This window comes from Dendrobium catenatum, unplaced genomic scaffold, assembly GCF_001605985.2.
Source record: "Dendrobium catenatum unplaced genomic scaffold, ASM160598v2 fragScaff_scaffold_1586, whole genome shotgun sequence".
Taxonomy (NCBI): Eukaryota; Viridiplantae; Streptophyta; class Magnoliopsida; order Asparagales; family Orchidaceae; genus Dendrobium; species Dendrobium catenatum.
This window is the reverse complement of record NW_021320048.1, coordinates 1,169,535-1,192,278: the sequence shown is the minus strand read 5'-3', so window position 1 is coordinate 1,192,278 and position 22,744 is coordinate 1,169,535. Positions and strand designations below refer to the sequence as shown.

Genomic DNA, 22,744 nt, shown 5'->3' with positions numbered 1-22,744 from the left:
TCAGCACAGGGTGAGTACGCTAATTACGCTAAGTTGGTTTAATAAAAAATTGATTTTGATTGATTTTCTTATCTTAACCATCATCTCAGTCGATTTGTTGACTTGAAATTACATTGATGTGCTTTGTTAATCAACGCAGGGTTATATTTGGGATGCTAATTGCTCTGCCTATAACGCTGGTATACTATATCCTGCTGGGGCTGTAGAAAGTAACGGTCGAAAATTCATAGAGGTAGAAGGAGAGAAATCTGTGACAGAGGGAAGTGAGAAGATGAAGAAGGCGACTTGAAGAAAAATATTTGGGGGGAAACAGAGAAAATCGATCGGCTCAGGAATTGGACCCGGCTCGCTTCCCTTAGATCGAATTATTGTACTGTAAATGTTTTTTTTTTCTTCTGCAAGCTATTCAATATGGGAGATCTTGTTGAGCTTTTTTATTTATTTTTTTCTGTAAAATTGTATCTGCTTTTAATATTATTTTTTATTCTGAAATTTGAATATGAGTTTTTTTAATTATTTTTTATAGCTTAAGTTTAAGCTGGCTTAATAATTGGTTAAATTAAGTAAGTTGGCTTCCATTAAGCCTGATTTATGTTGTATTAGAGATTAATCTGTTTGGATCGCCTGCAACTTTTTATTAAAGTTGGATTAATACTGTAACAGAGAGTTTTTTTTTTCCTCCAAAAATTCTTGTAGAAAAAAGCACTTGTCAAATAAAAATTATGATTGCCATATGAAAAATAAAATAATATGAAAGTTGTCTCAAATAAAATCTAAATTATTCTTTATATGTTTAATCTTTAATGGAAAGATAATTATATTGAAAAAATGTTGTGTGAGAATATGGCGATAGAAAATAATTAGGGTGGCATTTAAAATTTTTAGATTTTATTTGATGATAATATAATACAAGAATTATTTAGTTATTTATATATTATACTACTATAAAATAAATTTATACATTTTAAAATTGATTCTAATATAATTTTTTTCTAATGAAATTGAAAAAAATTATATAAGAATATACTGATCTATTATACTCATATTAAAATAAATTTATAAAATTTAAATTTATTCAAACATAGTTTTTTTGTAATTAAATTGAAAAAAAAAATTGATATAAGGATAAAGCAAGTCTTTAGGTTTTTTTTTTAGATTAGTGCAATATTATTTATCCTAAAATAAATTTAAGAATATTGAGATTTATTTGGATTAAAATATGTTCAAAATAATCTAATTAATTGTTTTAATTAAAAACATGTTTTAGGAGGCATTAAGAAAGATATCCTAAAGGAAGCTTAAAGCTTCGTTTGGAATAAAAAAAAAAGCTTCGTTTGGAATAAATTTTTTATTGTTTCTTAAAATAGCTCTTAAATTCAAAAATTAAAATTTTTATAGTAAAAATTTTTAAGAAGCAACAACAAAGCTATTCCAAACGAAGCCTTAATATTAGATTTGTTATGCTTAAGAATTAATTGTTCTCTTAGTGATATATATTGAAAGAGTTATACTTTTTTTTTTTAAGTCGTAAGACTATATGCTCAAAGAACTTTTTTTTCTTCCCGTTGCGCTTTGTGCTCTGGCGACCGTGCTTCCCCTTTTTCCGTCCGGTCGTTTTACTGTTCTTTCCGGTGATTTCTCTTGGGATTTTAATAGCGCTAATCTGATTGGTGGATCAGTAACCTAGGGCTTCGGCCGCTGTTGTTCGTTCTTTTCCTCTCCATGGCGGCTGGTCCGTCCAAGCCCTCGCCATGGGGTATTCCACCTGTAGATTCGACTGCGAATAATAAAGGTTTCCTTAGCGACTCTGGTAATGCTTCTAACCCTAAATCTCGCTCTTTCCGTGATGTCCTCGCTGGTGGTGCCTCGACGAATGCTCCTGATATTGGCTTTACGCATTCTATGGTTAAAGGTTTTCCAGCTTTACTTCTTTCTGAGGACGATATTGTTAAACTTGCTTCTCCTTACCAGTTTACTTTGGTAGGAAAGTTCACCCTAAAACGTCCTAATCTGGATTCGATTCGAAGTTTTTTTGGTAATCTTAAACTTTTTGGTTTTTACTCGATCGGTTTGCTTGACCCTCGACATGTTGCTATCCAACTTACAAATGATTTAGATTATAGTCGGATTTTTTCCAGAAGAGCTTACTACATTAATAGCTGTCAAATGAGACTGTTAAAATGGACTCCTTACTTTGATATTAAAGAAGAATCGCCGATCGTTCCTATTTGGGTTTCTTTTCCGAATTTGCGTTTGCATTTCTTTAATCCGAATGTTCTTCATGCTTTGGGATCTATTTTTGGTAGACCCCTTAAATCTGATCAAGCCACGACTTCTCGATCGCGACCTTCTGTCGCTAGGATTTTGGTTGAGCTAGATATAACCAAAAAGCAGCCGCGTGAAATTTGGCTCGGTTCAGAAAAATCCGGGTATTTGCAAAAGGTTGAGTTTGAAAAAAATCCCTGATTTTTGCTCACACTGTAAAGTGCATGGGCATTCCTTTAATGAATGTTATGTGGCTCACCCTAATTTAAAAATTGGGAGAAAGGAAGGGAAAACTGTGAAACCGATCAGCGATTTGCATGATCATGGCGGTAATCAATCCAACCATTTTCCTGTGCCTGTTAACAATGACATTGTGGTTGACAACATGGTAACTGATTCTACAGATTTTCCAAATAATGTTGTTGCAAAGGAAGATGGGGATCATCTCATCACAGAACCTCAGATTGCTTTACTAAAAAATGCTGGTGCCATCCAAGTTGAAGAATCTTCGGATTCTAGTATTCCATTAGTTAATCAAAAGAATGAAGTGCTTTATTCTTCAAATGGTACTTATGAGGAAGAGAGGGTGCATAATCAGTATGAAGTGATTTTTGGTAAGGAAGATGTTGAGGAGAATGCCGAAGGAAATGAGCAAGAAATTATGGAGGAAGGAGAAATCAATCCTGGTAAAAATAAAACTGCTTTAGGGAAATCTGTAGGGGTTGAAGATGTTACTGTGTTGTCTACACCTTTAAATGTCAAAAACTTGGAGGAGGGCTATACTAAGGTGGGGAAGAAGAAAAATAAAGGTAACAAAATTCTAGAGGGTCAATCCTCTAGAGTTACTCGAGCTTCCCATAACTCTTCTTCTAATGGTTAAAGCCCTCATTTGGAATATATGTGGTATTGGTAACCCCCCTTCTAGGGATAGGGTTATGAATCTTTGCCGGATCCATAATATTTTTGTTTTGGTTGTTCTTGAACCTTTGATTTCAGAGTCTAAAATTGATAACATGCACTTTAAACTTGGGTTTGATTGCTCGTTTAGTAATTGCACTAACAAAATTTGGATATTCTGGAAACATTGGGTTAAACTTGATATCATTAAGGATCTTCCTCAAATTGTGCATACTAATATTACTTATTTACAATTTTCGTGTGTTGGTTCTTTTGTCTATGCCTCTTGCTCTAGAATGCATAGGAGAATCTTATGGAATGAAATTATGAGTTTTGCTTCTAATATCAATGACCCGTGGATGGTTGGTGGTGACTTCAATACCATCACTAATAGCTCGGAAAGAGTTGGTGGTAGATTTACTAATTTTCATGCTATGGAAGACTTTAATGATATTATTTTAAACTCTAATTTACATGATATTGGTTTTTTTGGTAATGCGTTTACTTGGAATCAAGGCACTTTGTGGCAACGCCTCGATCGTATCCTTTTTAACAATGTTTGGATTAATAAGTATCAAAATGCCCATATTTAACATTTATCTTGTACCCTTTCGGACCATGCTCCTTTACTGTTGGATATTTCTATGCTTGATAACATTGTTCCTGCTAATTTTAGATTTCAAAATATGTGGCTTACGCATGAATCTTTTCTTACTAATGTTGAAGCCAATTGGAAGGCTCAGATTTTTCCTTATGATAATTGTACTGGCATGACTCATTTTTGGCTTAAGCTCATGCGTCTTAAGCAAAATTTAAAGTGGTGGAACAAGTGCGTGTTTAAGAACTTATTCACTAATATTTTGGAAGCTGAGAAACAAGTTGAGTCTGCTGAGAAGGTTCATTTTAATTTTTCCAACTGAGGATAATAGGCTTCTTTTAAATAAGGTCAGGGATAACTTAGTTAATCTTCAAGAACAAGAAGAAATTTATTGGAAACAAAAAGCGGCTAGCAAATTTTTAACGGAGGGTGATAGGAACACTAAATTTTTCCATAATATTGTTAATCACAAGAGAGCCACTAGCCATATTCACAAAATTACCACTCCCGAAGGTCAACTTCTTAACAATCCTAAATTAATTTATAAGTCGGGTGTTAATTACTTTAAGGAGGTTTTTAATAAAAACTTTACTCCTTCTATTGATTTGGATTTATCCTTTATCCCAATGCTCGTTAAGGATGATGACAATATTATGCTTACTTCTACCCCTTCTGTTACTGAGATCGAAACAGTTTTAAATGAGATGAATTCTGATTCTGTTGCCGGCCCCGATGGCTTTACTACCAAATTTTTCCAAAAATGTTGGCATATCATTAAAGATGATTTAGTTAATGCGGTCATTGATTTCTTTAATGGCAACCAATACCCTAAATTTTTTACTTCTACTGCCATTATGTTGATTCCTAAGAGTAATGCCACTAATTATTGGTGTGACTTTCGTCCCATTAGCTTGTGTTCCTTTTTCAATAAGCTTATTGCTAAACTTATTATGACTCGTTTGGCTTTAATTCTCCCTAATATCATCTCTTGAGCAAACGGGCTTTGTTAAAGGTCGGTCTATTTTTGATAATGTTCTTTTAGCTCAAGAACTTGTTCATGATTTAGAAGCTAAAGTTGCTGGGAGGAATCTCATTTTTAAGATTAACATTACCAAAGCCTATGATAACCTTAATTGGGAATTTCTTTATGCTATGCTGAATGCTCTTGGTTTCAATTAAGAGTTTATTAGACTTATTAAAAATAGCATTGAGCATTGTTTCTTTTCTGTGATTATTAATGGCAAAAACCATGGCTTCTTCAACTCCAAGCATGGTTTAAGGCAAGGGGATCCACTGTCTCCTGCGTTGTTTATTTTGGCTTCGGAATTTATTTCTAGAGGTCTTAATAATCTGTTTAGAGAGCACATGAACTTACATTACCGTACTAAGGGTGGTTTTTTGGTTTCTCATTTAAGCTTCATACAACTTACCTTTTTGATTTTATTATCTTTACTAATGGCTCTAGAAATATGCTGAAAATTTTGTTTAGATTTCTTGGTCTTTTTCAAAAGGCTAGTGGTTTAATCTTTAACCCTTCCAAAAGCTGTTTTATTACTGCAAAGTCTATTACTCCACCTAGAATTACTGCTATTCAAAATCAGTATGGTTTTTCACACAAACTTCTTCCTATTAAATATTTGGGTACCCCTCTCTATAGAGGAAGAAAAAAGCCTCATTTATTTGATGATATTGTTGCTAATGTCAAAAAAAAACTTTTTGTCTGGGCTTTTAATTTCTTATCTTTTGGTGGGAGATTAGTTTTGATTAAAAGTGTTCTCTGCTCCATTCCGATATATTTGTTTCATACTCTTAATCCTACTATGAATATTTGTATGAAGCTTGAAAGGATGTTTAACAAATTCCTTTGGGGGGCCAAAGTCGGTAAATCTGCTATTTTGTGGGCTTCTTGGAAGAATTGTTCGGGTGTCCAGGAGGAAGGTAAGTTGGGTTTTAAAACCCTTACTGATATGGCTTGTTGCTTTTCTTTTAAACTTTGGTTTAATATGAGATCTAATATTAGCCTTTGGTCTAAATTTATGATTAAGAAGTATTGTGTTGGTAAACATCCCCTTAATGGTTTCTTTAAAAAGGGTGATTCTACCATTTGGAAACGCCTTTGTACTATTAAATGGGAGGCTGAATGATTTTGATGAGGATAAATCCTACTGATTGAATTATATATTCTTAGAAAATATATTAGATATTGTTTGTGTTTTGAGCACTAACGATTACAGGTACAATACTCAAGAAGACTAAAGACTCAAGATTTGGTATATTAGGATGTAAAGTCAAAAGAGTTTGTATTTTTATTTTTATTTTTTATTTTTCATTTTCTTGAGTCAGGCCACATTATAGTGTATGCAATTGGGTGACTATGCACACACAAAAAAATTGAGAGAAAATTTTTTCTAAAATTAAAATGTTTCTAAACTAATCATATTATATGAATTAAATTCGTACAATACAATTAGTTATTTTAGAAAATGATTCAATGCCTAATTGAAATGTCATGTTATGTAAATTAATCTTAATGTATGATACATATCGTAATCTACGATTCGTTTTATTATCAAAATCTTAGCCGCCAGATTACTTTAAGTAAGTTATTAAAATTGAAAATTTGAACTAATCATATTGTATGAAAATTTAAAATCTTGCTAAAATTAAACCCTGTGATTAGTTAATCAAATATTAGTTTAATTAATGATAGTATGTCATACTATACGATATCAATCGTACCAGACAATTGATACAGACAAATTCAGATCGTCCTAGAGTTCGTACCAAACGAAATCATGATTTTTGAACTAATCATATTGTATGATGATGATGATCGTACCAAACGACTGGTAAAGAAGAATTTGTTCGTCCAAAAAATCGTAAAGGCGAAGGTGCAATTTTTGAACTAATCGTAGTAGACGATGTACCTAAAATAACTAACCGCACTCTATGATGATAACAATACGGGACGAGTGATAGAGATGAATTTCTGTTGTCACAAGAATCGTCTCATACAAACAGGCGAAATAAAATAAATCGTACTGTACAATATGTTCATAAAAATAAAACAGTTCGTTTGAACGATTGTTTACATCATACTAGACGGGACTGGTTTACATATATTAATGCGTAGGCCCGTTGGTGAATTTTCTTAAAAAAAAATAAAAATTAAGTTATACTCACGCATATACGTAAGCTTTGAACCTAAGACTTCTAAATTGATAGCTAGAATTCCCAACCAACGGACTAAGATGAGCTACATCTCATATAAAAATTATCCCAAATAAATGTAAGCTATTATGATCATTTTTAAAATAAATAATTTATGCAATGGCATTAATTTTTGAAATATAATTAATGACTGATTCCGGCATCTGAATTGAGGAAAATAAGGAGATATAGATGGGGGCGTGGGACTGCTTCTGGCAACGGAAATCAGGAAATGAGGTGGGAGATATAGATGGGGGCGTGGGACTGCTTCTGGCAACGGAAATCAGGAAAAGAGGAGATCAATGGGGATAGTGAGGCTTAGGTGTCCTAATCAACGATATTTTAGTCCTAAGAAATAGCTGAAGAGTAGACAGATTAATTATAAATAGCAGATTAATTAGAGCTTCTGCATCTCCTACCAAAATTCCATCAATCTCCTTAATTAATTCTTCTTCTCAGTTCCCGGACAGGCTTCTCCTTCGTCTTCTTCTTCCTCCGCCCACTACTTCCCTATCTACTAAGTGAGCTTCAGAGATAGTAATGGCTGAAGGTTCTTCCAACTTCAGGTAATACTTACCATTTATATTTTACTATATACGATTCATTGGTGGTTGCTTAATTACTTTGATTAAATAACTTTGACCAATGTTAATTGTTGGCTGCAGTTTGTGCGTTGACAATGAAACATACGAGGATTGTACTCTTCTCAGGGTTTTCTCTTTTTCCTCTTTTAATAATACAATAATTTAATTATCATGCTTTTCAAACAAATTATGTCTGCTTTTTATTTGGATTAAGCTTTAAATAATAACTAATTAATATGACAAAAAGAAAACCGATTTAAATGCAGGTGGAAGGTGAGAATGGGCATGGTCGTATTCTCTTACAAATAGTTCAGGCCTTGAGCGATCTTGACCTCATCATCTCCAAAGCCACCATTTCAGCCGATGGTGGTTGGTTCATGAATGTTTTCCATGTCACCGATCACCATGGCCACAAGCTTAGAGACCCCAGCTTCGTACGCTACATGCAACGGTCTCTTGATGGCGACCAAGAAGGAAATAGAGCTTACGACGTCGCCAAACTCAAAATATGTCGCGACAACAAAGTCAATGTTGAACACTTTACTTCTGATTGCATCGCCCTCGAAATAAGCTCTGTTGATAGCCCCGGCATTTTCTCTGAGTCAACGCCGTTCTTTTTGAACTCTCTTGCATGGTCGATACGAGTGAAGTGTGGACCCACAACGTTGCGCTGCTGGCATCTTCTACATAAAGAACCGCGACACGGGTCGGTCCATCTCTGATCGGCCACGCTTGAGTTGCTTGCTGAAGAAGATATTGAATGTGGTGGAAGCCCACCACTTACCTGATAAGTTGTGGGGGGTGCGACTACGCCATGCGGCCTACCAGATCCATACGGAGCGACGATTACATCAGTTGATGCAAGAACAGATGGACTTTCAGGTCACAACGCCACCATTGCATGCCCATGAAGATCTTTCCATGTTGGCCATTTCGGTTGTGGAGGCAAAGAGGTTGCGTGGTCACTTAATTAAGAGAGATTATTTTGTGGTGACTGTGAGGAGTAGGGATACACCTAAGTTAATGTTTGATGCAATTTCTTCTCTGACGAATTTGAATTTTGAAGTGCTACGTGGCTTTGTCAGCTCAAATGGACGGTGGGCAATTCAGGTGATTTGATTAACTTTGGATTTTGGTATATACATTTGGAATATATTACTTTAATTTTATGTATGTACGTAGAAATACTTCATGCGAGGGCTTGATGGATGCACAACGCTCAATGAGGTGGAGAGACAAAGTTTAGTTCGAAGTTTGAAGGCGGCCATTGAGCGGAGACAGTCTCATGTTAGTATTAACATTTGCACTTTTTGACCATTAATGGGTAAAAAAGTTATGTTAGTATGATGAATATAGTATTTATTTGTTTATGGTTTTGTGCAGGGTTTAAGGATGGACATGCGCACTTTAAACCGACCTGATTTGCTTTTGAACGTGAGCAAAGTGTTCCAAAAAAATGGCCTCTCAATAAATAAGGTGGAGTTCGCCAAGCAAAAAGACATGGCTGTTGGCACTTTTTATATCACGGATGCCTCATCGTCTTCTAATGTCGTTGCTATTGAGCAACAAAAACTGGAGGCAATGCAGAAAGAGATCTGGAATGGAATCTTCTTTGAAAAGAAGAATAATTGTGACTGCAACATCACATCTCCAGCTCACAAAAGATGGAGTTTATATTCTATGATTTGCTCTTTTGGGGGTGCTATATGATCTCATATCAAGCGATTGTTTAACATATTTCCACAGTTTCATTAGATTTTAGATAAACGATGATAAATGTTAACTCTTCAGTAAGACCTTTAAATTTATTTTGCTGAAAATTTAGAATTAGCTGCTAGCTTTAGATTTTTTTGTTTATATATATTACTTAATTAAATGCGTTCCATCCTTAAATTTCTCATTGATTGTTTTGTTTCATTGGGCTCTAATTCTATTTTTATATGGATGTATCTTTAAATTAAGTGAAGATTGCTTTTTGCTGTTTCGTTGAGAAGAAAAAAATATTATTATTATCTCCTGAGAAGAAAAAGTATGGATTTAGACAGAAAATTTGGTAGCCATTGACTATACGATAAAAGAAATATTTCTTACAAGTTGTGGCCGGGGTGGTTGGCGGTCGGCAACAGTGTTGGCCAACAATGTTGACCGTCGACAAGGGGTGGTCGACGGTGATGGTGACCAGTGGTGGTGGTAGAAAGGGCGCAACAGGAGGGGCGAGGGGCACAGTTGACGGTGGTGGCCAACAGGGACAACGGTCGATGGTGGTGGTGACCGCTCCACTGCTGGCAGGGGATCGATATCCAACGATGGTGGCTACACATGTAAATCCATAAAAAAATCCTCAGTTATCAAATAGCGTAATTACGATATAGCATTATATGGTGTGTGCATCAATCGACCAAGCATAGGAATAGGCCTAAGGCTTAAGTTTGCTACCTAACCACAATGGATGAGATATCTTACTTTTGATCACACGCCTTTGCTTAGCTAAGATGATCTGCAGTACTTTGGAGAATGAGATCCAATAAGTTATAAGGCATTAGTGTAGGAGTTTTTTAAGGTACATGGAGGAATAAAATCAAGAGCTCCACGATAAGCCGATCTCAATGTGGGCAGAGCAAGAGTATAGCTTACCAAAGAATATCTTTGTAAATAAGAAATAATTTGTCCATCTTTTCAAAATAATCGTATTTTTTGAAAGTTATTTTTGTTAAAACAACATAAAAACAAGAGCTTATTATTAAATAAATAAAATAATTTTCATATTCATCATAACTCTTTTTTCAAAACTTCATATTATAAGCAAAAGTATATAGCATGAAAACTAATATATTACTGTTTGACACCAATGATCTACGACCAATCTCTGAGTCCTCTTCAAATTTTCACTAATCTCTCATTTTACAACTCAAAGATGGAGTAAAATGCAATATAAATATATCTTTCTATTCCACTGCATCAATCTATAAAGCATACAAGGCTCAATCTTTTTTTCTTTTTTTCTTTTATAGTTAAAACTCACGTAGGGGCATACGTGTTGATTAAAAAAAATATATTACAAAACCTTAAAGGATCAAATGTTTTCTAAGCCAAAAAAATACATCCATTACAAAATAAAATCTAATGAGTCAATGATCCTAATACAATGATTCAAAGAAAAAAAAATAGAGGAGGCAACAAGCCAACCCTAAAAAATGCTCAAGCTTGATCTTTAATGAAGCCCATAAGGATAAAAAAGAAATCTCCAAAAATTCTAGCTAGAGCATGAAAGATCCAAAATGCATCCAACGCAAGGAGGAAAGGCTGCAAACCGGAAATATACAGAAATACCTAAAGGGAGACCCAAACGATACACAACCTCAAAAGCCCATATGCTACGCCTTCAGTCAGCAAACAACTTGAAAAAAGAAAAAAAAAACTAAAAGAGAAAATGAGCAAACATAACACTATTATAAACACCCAGGAGATCGCTAAACCCAGCCAGCCAAGATAGTAAACAAACAAGCCAAAGAAGACAACAAACGAAACCTAAACAAAACACAACAAACCGCCAAGTCCAACCAACCAACCCAAGAAGACGGAAAGATGTGAGGACCAACCACGACCAAATAACAACAACAACATAAAACACCAATAAAGAAAGAGAGTACAATACAAGAACAAAAGTTAGAGAATAGCCAAGCTTTGTATCACTTAACCTCTTTGTTTAGAATTGTTGATACATCAATATATGTAGAGAAGTTTTTAGCATCAAACGTTTTACAGACATCATTAGAATAAGTGAGATGCTCTTTACCTTTATCATGAAATATCTAAAATTTAAGTAAAATATTTTGACCAATTTTTTCCCCGAATATTGATATGAAATAATAGAAAATTATTTATAGGGTGCATGACAATTAATCATCCTTGTACTAAAAGAATAAAGAATTATACCGTATCCAATTATTTAAAAAGGAAATGGACGCATATATAATAATTTGTTCATATACTTCACAAATAAATATGCAAAATCCATTTTATAAATGCTATAGATTATTTCATTATAAAAAAATCATCAAAGTTTAGTTAAATAACTAAGAATATCATCACTGTTTAGTTAATACTATAATAATTTACGTATATGCATAAATATATAATATTTAATGCATATATTATCCGTTTTTCAAATTTAAATAAATAAGTGGTTAAAATTAAATAATTCTAATGGCTTGAATTTTTTAATTATAATTCTTGGACTGATTCTAGAAACGGAAGAGAGCAAAAGGTAAAGACGAATATGAGGGATTAACAATTGATTCCATAGAGCAGGAATACGATTTGTTTTAGTTGGTTCGCCCTAGCCGCTCTGGCGATTTAGGATTTCCCTCTTTTCTTCTTCTCCGACCCACTTTCCTCCTTCTTGCGTTCGATTTCTCGAGCGTTTGTTGAGTTTTTGCCCTCCTTTGGTGCTCTGTGCTCCTTCTGGGCTCTGTTTTATGGTTGGTGCTGTTCCTTCCTCCTCTTGGGGGAAAGCCTCCGAGCCAGTGCTGCAAAAAAATAAAGGTTTTTTCAACCTTGAAGATGATGCTCCGAAATCTCCTTCTAGATCTAGATCCTTTAAAGAGGTACTTTCCGGCAAGGCTTCAGTAGGTGATGAGCTTCCATCTCTTATCAAACTACTTTTAATGGTGTTCCTGCTGTTTTTTTGTCGGATGAAGAAGTTCTGAAGTTAGCGTCTCCTTTCAAATTTACTCTTGTTGGTAAATTTGGGTTACGCAGACCCAATCTCGATGCTATCCGTCAATTTTTTGCGTCTTTAAAACTGTCTTGTTTTTACTCGGTTGGTTTGCTTGACTCTAGGCATGTTGCGATTCAATTATCAAACGATCTTGATTACAGTCACATTTTTTCTAGGCGCTCATACTTTATTTTCAACTGTCAAATGCATATTTTGAAATGGACACCATTTTTCGATATTAAAGAGGAATCTCCCATCGTGCCTGTGTGGATCTCCTTCCCCAACCTTCGTCTTCATTTTTTCAATCAGCAAGTACTGCATGCATTAGGTTCTATTTTTGGAAGACCGTTGCAAACGGATCAGGCTACTGCCTCCCGCACTAGACCCTCCGTGGCCCGTATTCTCGTTGAGGTCGATATTTCAAAAAAGCATCCTAAAGAAATTTGGGTTGGATCTAAAACCTTCGGTTACTTCCAAAAAGTGGAATTTGATAATGTTCATGATTTCTGCTCTCATTACAAAATGCATGGTCACTCTCAAAATGATTGTTTTAATCTCCCTGAACTAAAAAAATCTAAAGTTATGTCTAATGGGAAGCTTGGCTCCGCCGATTCTCAAAAAATTTATGTGCCTGTTAGTGAAAAATCAATCGAGAATGTTGAGAATTTGGAGAAAATGGTGGAATCGCAACCTATTATTCATAAATTAGATGACACTGTTTTGATTTCTTCAGATACTATATTAGTCAATGAAGCTTCCTCGGTTGATGCTTTACAGTTAGCTACTAAACCTGTTTTAAACGATACTATTGCCAATGATGCTCTTCATAATGGTATTAGTTCCTTAAATGAGCCTTCCTTCTTTGTTTCTATTGCTTCTATGTTTAATGAAGTTGATAATGGAGATATCACTGAAAATTGTTCACAACCTGCTATGTTAGCAAAAAAAGCTTCTTTGTTAAACAATATTGTTAGTGAGGAATGTGAAGATGGGGAGTTTATTCCTCCTTCTACATGCAAAGTTGTATGTGAAGTGATGTCTAATTTAGATAAAAGAGTTGTAATGTGTGCATGAGATAAATAAATAGAAGAAAAAATTTGTGTGTTTCTACTTCTACCATTTTTTTTTCTTCTTCTTCTTCCAATTTTCTTTTCTGTTTATTTCACACCAACCAACCCAAGAAGACAGAACGGCGTGAGGACCAACCACGACCAAACAGCAACAACAACATGAAACACCAATAAAGAAAGAGAGCACAGTACAAGAACAAAGGTTAGAGAAAAGCCGAGCTTTGTATCACTTAACCTCTTTGTTTAGAATTATTGAGAAGTTTTTAGCATCAAACGTTTTACAGAATAAAGTGTTTTTTGGAGACCAACGGCCTTGATGCTGAGAGTAACCTGACATCATTAGAATAAGTGAGATGCTCTTTACCTTTATCATGCATGATATATCTAAAATTTAAGTAAAATATTTTGACCAATTTTTTCCCTGAATATTGATATGAAATAATAGAAATTTATTTATAGGGTGCATGACAATTAATCATCCTTGTACTAAAAGAATAAAGAACTATACAGTATCCAATTATTTAAAAAAGAAATGGACGCTTATATAATAATTTGTTCATATACTTCACAAATAAATATGCAAAATCATTTTATAAATGCTATGGATTTATTTCATTATCAAAAAATCATCAAAGTTTAGTTAAATAACTAAGAATATCATCACTGTTTAGTTAATACTATAATAATTTACGTATATGCATAAATATATAATATTTAATGCATGTATTATCCGTTTTTCAAATTTAAATAAATAAGTGGTTCAAATTAAATAATTCTAATGGCTAAAATTTTTTAATTATAATTCTTGGACTGATTCTAGCAACGGAAGAGTCCAAAAGGTAAAGACAAATATGTGGGATTAACAACTTTGTGCAATAGAAATCATCAACTGAGGACATAGTGAAGGCTTAAGTGTACTAATCAATGGAATTATCATCTCAACAGTTAGCTGAAGAGTGAAGAGATTAATAATTATAAATATATAGCATATTAGTGCTTCTGCTTCTCTTACCAAATACCATTGATTCATCACCGTCTTCTTAATTCCAAGTCTGCCTTCTTCTTCTTCACTGTCTTATGAGATTCATCTTCTTCTTAATTCCCCGCCTGTCTTCTTCTTCTTCCTCCTCCGCTTACCATTTTTTTGCTAGCAATGAGTTTGGCACTGGTTGATGTAGGAGTATATAGATTATGACGTCATCACACCATCGAGTAATTATTGTGTCCGGATACCAAATGCGTCCAGAGACCAGTAACAAAGCGCCACGTCACTTGGGTGCTCGGTACCCCGAGCACTTGGTATTGCTCGGTATTTATCCAGATTTCCGGTTTTTTGTCCGGATATAATAACTTTTCCATACCATCATTATATGTCAAAGAAGATATGTTCAAGCTTGCCATTTTGATTGTGGGGGCCAATACAAGTTTTGGTGGAGGCAAATGAGGTAACTTAGGGGTATGCTTTCCTTGAGTGTCAATTGAGAGTGATTATTTTGTGGTGAAGGTGAGGACTAGCGGCAGATCTAAGCTAATATATATTTGATACAATGTGTGCTCCAATGAATTTGAATTATGATGTGCTACAAGGCTCTATTAGTTCATATGGACAAGTGGCCACCTCATTGAGCTTTGTGCTTCCAACAATCCATGCACAGAGTATTCATGCAAATCTATGAGCGTACATATTGTATCAAATATTAGCATAGGCTTGTCTCTACTTATCACATTCACCACAAAGTAATTACTCTCAATTAACACTTGAGGCTGACACAACTCCTCATTACCTTTGTTGCATCCACCAAATCTCTTGTTGGCATCCACAACCAAAATGACCAACTTGAGCTGACCTTCGTTGACATGCGATAATGATAGAATGACCTCATAATCAAAATGTTCTTGCATCAACTTGTATAGTTGGTGCTTCGTAGTGTTAATAATGAAACATTTATTTATTTATTATATAAATTATTATATATTTATTATTGAGTATAGAGATTAATAAGGTCTTTCCTTATTAAAATAAAAAATGTATTTCATCCTAAAATTAAAATTCTCATTGATTGTTTTATTGCATTGGGCTCCAATATAGTTGTCTTTCTTTATGAAAGTGGGAATCAGGTGAGTTTTTAGTTTTATAATAGTAAGATATTATGATCATTTTTAAAATAAATAAATAAATAATTTAAATGGCTTTAATTTTTGAAATATAATTAATGAGTGATTCGAGCAACTGAATTGAGGAAAATGAGGAGATATAGATGGGGTCCCAGTGGGACTGATTCGGGCAACGGAAATTAGGAAATGAGGTGATCGATCGGGATAGTAAGGCTTAGGTGTCCTAATCGAATTTTCATCCTAACAAATAGCTGAGGGCAATTTTGTAAACTAAGTATCGTCTAAATTATAATTAAATGATTAAGCAACGTAAAAAAAATTTAAACTCGCTAAAGTCGACTGTTTAACGGATGACTTTTTAAACGTACGACTTATGTCCATTACTCCATGCTGACTCAGCTATCCGTTATATGTTGAACAAGCAGACGAATAACGAGAAATTGATACTGCCAATAAACGGGCGACTTAATCTTGTTAGTTAAAAAAAAAAAACAAAATTCTGTTGTTGAGTATTAGTTTATGCAATTTTTTTTGAGTTGTATTGTCAGATCAAATCCAGCAAAGTTGTATGGTCAAATAAATTTATATTGATATATCATTATGTGTTGTCAAAACACTTTATAATGACAGCTCAGTGTGTATTTTCATATCAGTTTGTAATGTTATCTTGTAACCTTGGTGCCCACATTCTTGTATGAGAGTATGAATATGCAATGTAATGCTACACCTAGATGAATTTCTGATCAATTAGTTATTATGTTGTCAATTCATTTAGTCATGTCAAATCAAGCTTTTTTTTCTGACTAATTAATTATTACACCTCTATTCATATGGAATTCTCCTATAAATTGACAATCCTTTTCTTGTTATGATCAAAGTAACTAGTATATTGCATTCATATAAAAATGTATCGAACCAGAAAGTATGTGACTGAAAAAGTTTCTTCAAAACAATTGATTATGGAGAATAATAATCGAGTTCATAGATGTTTAGCATTTCCAACTGATGATACGTTAGAGGAGAAGGCTAGAATGAATCAAATCAACCAGTGTTGTGTATATTCTTAGTCAGATAAGGTGGACTGCAAACTATGAGAGACACACCGGAAACTTATGAGGTATCCATCTTATAGGGATGGAGCGAGTTTAAATAAGGAAGGCTGGAAATATGTGCAAAGGGGGGTTTCATGATGTGCGGCACATCTAGTGTCGATTAACACTTTGAAGGTTAGATCTGTTAAAATTAGACACCGTGATGATGGATCGTTCGAGGAGATTGTGGGCAACCTAACGATTGATATTGCTAATTGCATCCTTTATCAAAAATGAGATTCTAAGGCTGATACATTTCTGATCAAGACATACGATGATATGAGTTTTATGCCTGATAGACATAGGAAGAACTTTCTTGATGCTGTGGATTGGCAATGTGTCCAGCTTTGGTTCACACAAAAATTTGGTTGCTATCCAACACAAACCCAACTTCAAGCTTGCACTCGCATCGTACTACAAAAGTGTTGAAGGACTTTATTATCACAAAATCTTAAAATACCTCTAATTTAATTTATATCAATAAAATTCAGTAAAGATAAGTTATAAATACTATAACTAATATTAGTATAAAAGAACATTTGATTCCTCTATTATAAGTAATTAATGTGTAGTTATTGAGGACATTAGATTCCTGAAATGGCCTGTGACATTTAGAGCATAGGATTCTTATATTATCTCATTTAATATAAACTGACATTACATGTAGCTTTAATAGCCTATCACATTAGATGGCCTGTAAAGTTGTAATGTCCATTCAAGTCCTAATGTTTTATATAGCTGCTTTATGGTTCAATATCTTAAATCACTGCTATATAAAGGGTGCATGTAGGGGTGCACCTTGCTATGTTTGCCCATTTTGAACCCAAGATTTGATTTTTTTTTTCAAATCTCGTGTTTGAGTAAATTACAAGTGTCTAATTCATCCTTAAAATTGAGGACGATCGGATTACAACAGTCAACAATCAGATTGAAATTTGAAGGTCGAACGGAAGTCAAGAGTCAGTCCATAATCGAGCAGAAATTTGGCGTCAGTTGATGGTTGGGCGAAAATCCAGCGTCCATCGATAGCCGGGCAGAAGTTCGACGACAGTCGGTGGCCAAACTGAAGTCCGGCAATGGTCGAGGAGTTTGGTGGCAAGAGAACACTCTTCCTTCTCTTCTTGCTTGTGTTCCCCTTTTCATGAGAAATGATGGGTCTATTAATAGTTTTATGAAAGTGGCATAACTAGTAAATAGAAGGAAGATCAAAGGTAAATTTTGAGTAGTTTGAACTGATGGCCGATGTTGATCCTCTTGATCATGAATCATTTACTGGATATTTAAATGTCTTAATGATATCAAAATTTGACAATCTTGGACTCATTGGATTAGTCTCATCAAGCTGCTCAATTCGAATATTAACATGTTATGTTTGAAGATCATTTGGTAATCCAAATTATAGTTTGAACCTTTCAAAAGTGCTTCAGGTCTTTGATTTGGACTCATTTGGACTTAGATTAAGTTGAATTTGGTATCATTGAGTTCATATTTTCAAAACATACAGTTCAACCGTAACTTTGCTGATATCGAAGTTGAGATGATCTTGAATTTAATTTTTGAAGTTTTATTTTGCATTGAGATTTATACCCGATCAAGATAATTTTTTTAATGATATATCAGTTATCTTAATTTTTATTTTTGATTGTATTAATAACGGCTATATATTGATTTGCATTAATATATATATTTGTATGTTTTGAATGGCTACTTTGCATTCATTCAGATTCTCTTCCCATACTTAAAGCCATCAAATAAGCATATGAATAAACATCCACACTTTTTCAATAACAACAATCCCTTACATATTAATATTTCATTTGAGATAATTTTCTTGCTGCTTTCTAAAAAAACTTTGTAGAACAAAAAAAATTCTAATTTTAGGTATTTTTTGTCCAAAAAAATTACTTTAAAAAACAGGAAGAAAACTATCCCAAATAAAACCTAAATCACATGAAACTGCTCCAGACTAAAATGAAACCCTTCTTCCCACACAAGTAATCAATCCCTTTCTTTTTATCAAGGCAATGTACAAACAAACTCCCCATGCCAACAAGGGATTCCATCTTTCCTTTAAGCTAATGAAATATTATATAAAACCACCACAGTTCTTTGATGAAGCAATCTATCTATCTAAATATATGTGGTGATAAACCAGTCTTCAACTTAGCAAAACCTTCTTCTAAAATACATAATGGCCACAGGTCCAAAGTCTGTGGCAACCTTCTTCCTCTTCATCAACCTCTTAATATATGCAATCGTAGTTGTAATTGCAGGATGGGCACTGAACTATGGAATTGATGAGACAACACAAGCAGGTAGTCGCACGAAATTATTCTGACCGGATTCCAACCCCCAATAAAAATGCACCACGTCCGATACCGGGCGGTACTTGATACTTGGTATCGCTCGGTACCTGAGCATGAACCGGACGGTTCTCCCGTCGGGTGTCTGCACAGAATAATCTCTCGTAGTTGCACAGATTATATAAGAATCACTAATGAGTTTTCTTAATGTTTTACATATTGGTTCTGATATGATTTATTTTTTTCTTTACAGTTTCAGGACTTTCTCTACCAGCTAGACTGTTTCCAATATATTATCCTATTGGGAACTTTGCCACCGGATTTTTTGTCATATTTTCCCTCATTGCTGGTTTGGTAGGCGTTGCTTCGTCCCTCACTGGGCTTCAAAACGTTCTTCAGGGGAACGCATCAGGCTTGTTATCTGCTGCGTCGTCTTCAGTTATTGCTTGGGGTCTCACAGTTCTAGCCATGGGGTAAGAACTATAAAAATCTCTGCAAAAAAATGAATTCTTATCAATAAATTATTAAAGATATGTGAAAATTCTAAATTCAACTCTCATTTACATTAAGGCTTTGTTTGGGACGACTTTCTTACTGCTTCGCAAAACAGTTTTTTAGTATAAAAAATTTATTTTTCGTGCTAGAAAACTGCTTCAAGAAGCAGTAAGAAAGCCATCCCAAACGAAGCCTAAATTTATGTCTTCAAACTCACCATTTCTAAAATAAAAACTACTGTTATTTTCACTAAGCCTATACTGAAACAATCTATCAATAATGTCTTGGAAGGTTGGCTTGCAAGGAGATAAGCATTGGTTGGAGGACAGCAGGCCTGGTAAGCTTTGTTGTATTGTAAATACTTCCAGCAGCAGAAACAGAATCAGGCAAAACTTGATTGGCTTGAATAGAAATACCACTAGCCTAATGTATTGGCCTTCTAAACTTTGCAGAGAGCACTTGAGACCTTGACTATCATAGTTAGTGGGACTCAGCTTTTGTGCACTGGAGCTATTCATGCAGGCCTTACTTCTACTATCAACCAACCTCACTTCACTGGAAGAGTCTGAATATGTGGCAGAAATTCAACTTTCTTTCCAACCAATATCATCATTTTATTCATTTTCCCTGTTGTTTTTGAGCTCTAGCGAAAAATGTATATTTGCAGTTGAGTATTTGCATTAATTACACCAGTATCATTCTGTACAAAATGTTCATGCTTTCAGACTTGCTGCAATAGTAATTAATGATCTCTGTTCTTGTTCTGTCTAATTTTTTGTCCTATAAAAAAACATATAGCTCAATTAGAGCTCGGGAATCGAAATAGAGCTGTAACCAAAAAAAGATGGCTCGTTTTTTGGTTAAGTTCTCGTAATTCATGTCAGTTATAATTCCAGTAATAATGGAGTCAAACAACAGAGACTGAACTCGGACACAGGATGGAATCTATTTGACCTGATGCATTGTATCCTAGTCATACAAATAAGATTATATACGAGTAATTATAAAAACTGTTGTTAACTGCCAACAATATGGCAATAAGCAAAAAAATCCTAAAATTATATGGCAAATGCTAGACATCAAGTAATAATACAATCAAAATTTGATTGAAGTTACAATAAACAAAAACTGCTACACATTAGTTAAATTAACAGTTTGATTGTCTTCATTGAGATATGAAGGAGACTCACATCGAGAAAATAATAAAATTGTCTGCATCAATTTCTGATCAGAATCCATGAAACAAAACATCCGGTTTGAATATAAGATATTCATGAAAAAAATACTTTATTAGAAATTATTAGAAATGATCTTTCTCTATTAGATTTAAATGAGAATTTCACTTTTAATAGGACAAAATGGAGAAAAAGGATTCATGTAGCCGACCCCGCGTAGTGGCATAAAGGCTTGATGTTGTTCTTGTTGTTGTTGTATGAAAAAAAATACATGAAATGCCTTAAAAAATTAAAAAAAATTCAGATTCAATCTAGAATTACATTTGTGTCACAGTTTTTTTTCCTTTTAAGCACAGAAAGATGATTATAAACATTCAAACATGTGTTTTCCATGTAAATGCAGGAAATTTTGATTTTCGTAAGCATAATCTAAATAAAATTTTAAAAAAATTCGAAAATGATTGAACCCCAAAGAATCTACATGATTAATGAGATGGAGAGATGAAAATTTAAGTAGGGTTCAATCATCTTGGGGCAGTTACAATCGATATGAATGATCAACATACTAATGCAGCTGACTGAGAGCATAAATGTGGAATCAATGGATCTATTTGACTTTGGCTAATTGTGCAGGGCTTTTTTTAGTTATTCAATCGATATTTAGTTGAAAGAGATTACCATAAAATTAAAAGACCCAAGATAAATACATAAATTTCATCAAATTATCTTGGATCATATAGATCAGAATATAACTTTTAAATGATGCAGTTCCTAAATAATAAAACATTGATGAGAAATCGTGAAAATTTAAGAAAAAATTATAAAATATAATTAGATCAATTATGAAATTGAGATCGTGTAGAGATGGTTTTGGATACAGGATTTCCTCTTGCATTTATCTCACTGTAATACTGCCTAGGGGATTCCTCACTATTAGGAACTGTTTGATTGACACAATGTTGAACCGTAATTGTATAAAAAAAAAATTAATTAAGTACCTGTCCGGCGCCGAATTCAGCACGACGTCACGACCTACGCACGATTTAGCGCCGCTCTTCACATGACGACGTCTCATCTCGCCATACTTTTGCACGTCGCTGCTCGTCGTTAAATGATGAGGAAACGAGGCGCTCGGGACGACTCTCGCTCTCGCTCTGCTCTCTTTCTCTCCGCTCCCTCGCCCGACTTCGCTAGTCCGACGACTTTCCCTTCCAGCCGACCGAAAGTTACGACATTTCGGTCGGGAACAACAACGAGAGCCGCAAGCTGTGAGGTTGTATTGGAAGCCACGACATTCGATCGGAAGCAACGAAGGGAGCTCGCTCGCTTGCGTGTTCGGCTTCGTTTCTTTACAGGAGGTGTAGAGATTGCAGGCGTCACTTCTTCGGCTCCTTCGTGCTGTTCGGGCCGCGCCCCTTGACGGATCGGAAGTTACGACCATTTCGAACGGAAGCAACAATCAAGAGCTCGCTTGCTGGGAAGATAACTTACTCTCATTCGTGTGCTTCTCCGGCTTCCTTGTTGCTGCTCGACTTCGTCCCCCCGACGGTGTTTCTCTCCCGTTGGATCGGAAGTTGAGACATTTTGATCGGAAGCCACAAGGGAGCTCGCTCTCTGTGAAGTTAACTTTCTCCCTTTGGCATCTCCTTCGGTACTGGTCAACTTCGCACCTTCGACGGCTTGCCCTTCCCGTCGATCAGAAGTTACTGCATTTTGATCGGAGGCAACGACGGGAGCCCGTGCTATGAAGGTAACTTTCTACCCTTCACGCGCTACTCTGGCCAAATCCCGTGAAGCCACCGAACTGAGAGAGGGCAGGGAGAGATATGATTTATTTTAATTAATTATTTTTTTTAATTGTAATTATTTTAATTAATTTTAATTAATTACAGTTATTTATTTTTAATTAATTATAATTATTATAATTAATTATGTTTAATTTTAATTAAATTATTATAATTAATTTAATTAATTATAATAAATTTTAATTAGAATTAATTTTAATTAATTTATCATTATAAAATTAATTATCATTAATTAATTTTTATTAATTATTATTATTAAAAATAATTAATATTAATATATAATTAATTAATATTAATTAATTATAATAATTATAAATTAATTGTAATTAATGATTTTAATTAATTTTAAAAACATTAATTAATTATATTAATTAAGAATAATTAATTATAATTAATTAAAAATAATTCTTAATTAA

The 22,744-nt window shown here is 34.2% G+C and overlaps 2 protein-coding genes and 1 long non-coding RNA gene across 3 annotated transcripts; 2 read left to right on the top strand and 1 right to left on the bottom strand.

Moving 5' to 3' along the window:
* Positions 1-7,510: 7,510 nt before the first annotated feature.
* On the top strand, positions 7,511-9,264 carry LOC114581185 (ACT domain-containing protein ACR3-like). Its single transcript, XM_028700767.1, has 6 exons — positions 7,511-7,536; positions 7,636-7,681; positions 7,821-8,155; positions 8,205-8,664; positions 8,737-8,841; positions 8,938-9,264. Exons 1-6 carry the CDS (start codon positions 7,511-7,513, stop codon positions 9,262-9,264), a joined length of 1,299 nt encoding a protein of 432 aa, XP_028556600.1.
* An 8,962-nt stretch (positions 9,265-18,226) lies between these two features.
* LOC110115820 (membrane protein PM19L) lies at positions 18,227-20,128 on the top strand. The gene is made up of 4 exons (XM_020849192.2): positions 18,227-18,865; positions 19,107-19,326; positions 19,640-19,685; positions 19,801-20,128. The coding sequence occupies exons 1-4, from the start codon at positions 18,742-18,744 to the stop codon at positions 19,915-19,917; spliced, it is 507 nt and encodes a 168-aa protein (XP_020704851.1). The 5' UTR covers positions 18,227-18,741; the 3' UTR covers positions 19,918-20,128.
* Positions 19,022-19,804, bottom strand: LOC114581184. The gene is made up of 2 exons (XR_003703049.1): positions 19,566-19,804; positions 19,022-19,345 (listed from the first exon to the last, which is right to left on the bottom strand). It is a non-coding gene; the product is annotated as an uncharacterized LOC114581184 (long non-coding RNA).
* Positions 20,129-22,744: the final 2,616 nt, after the last annotated feature.

Excerpts from the sequence above, each read along its gene's own strand:
- LOC114581185 (XM_028700767.1), top strand. The coding sequence starts at position 7,511 with ATGGCTGAAGGTTCTTCCAACTTCAG. Across the intron at positions 8,156-8,204 it reads AGCCCCGGCATTTTCTCTGA|TGTGGACCCACAACGTTGCG; the intron begins GTCAACGCCGTT and ends ATACGAGTGAAG. Across the intron at positions 8,665-8,736 it reads ATGGACGGTGGGCAATTCAG|AAATACTTCATGCGAGGGCT; the intron begins GTGATTTGATTA and ends GTATGTACGTAG.
- LOC110115820 (XM_020849192.2), top strand. The coding sequence starts at position 18,742 with ATGGCCACAGGTCCAAAGTCTGTGGCAACCTTCTTCCTCTTCATCAAC. Across the intron at positions 18,866-19,106 it reads TGATGAGACAACACAAGCAG|TTTCAGGACTTTCTCTACCA; the intron begins GTAGTCGCACGA and ends TTTTCTTTACAG. Across the intron at positions 19,686-19,800 it reads GTTGGAGGACAGCAGGCCTG|AGAGCACTTGAGACCTTGAC; the intron begins GTAAGCTTTGTT and ends TAAACTTTGCAG.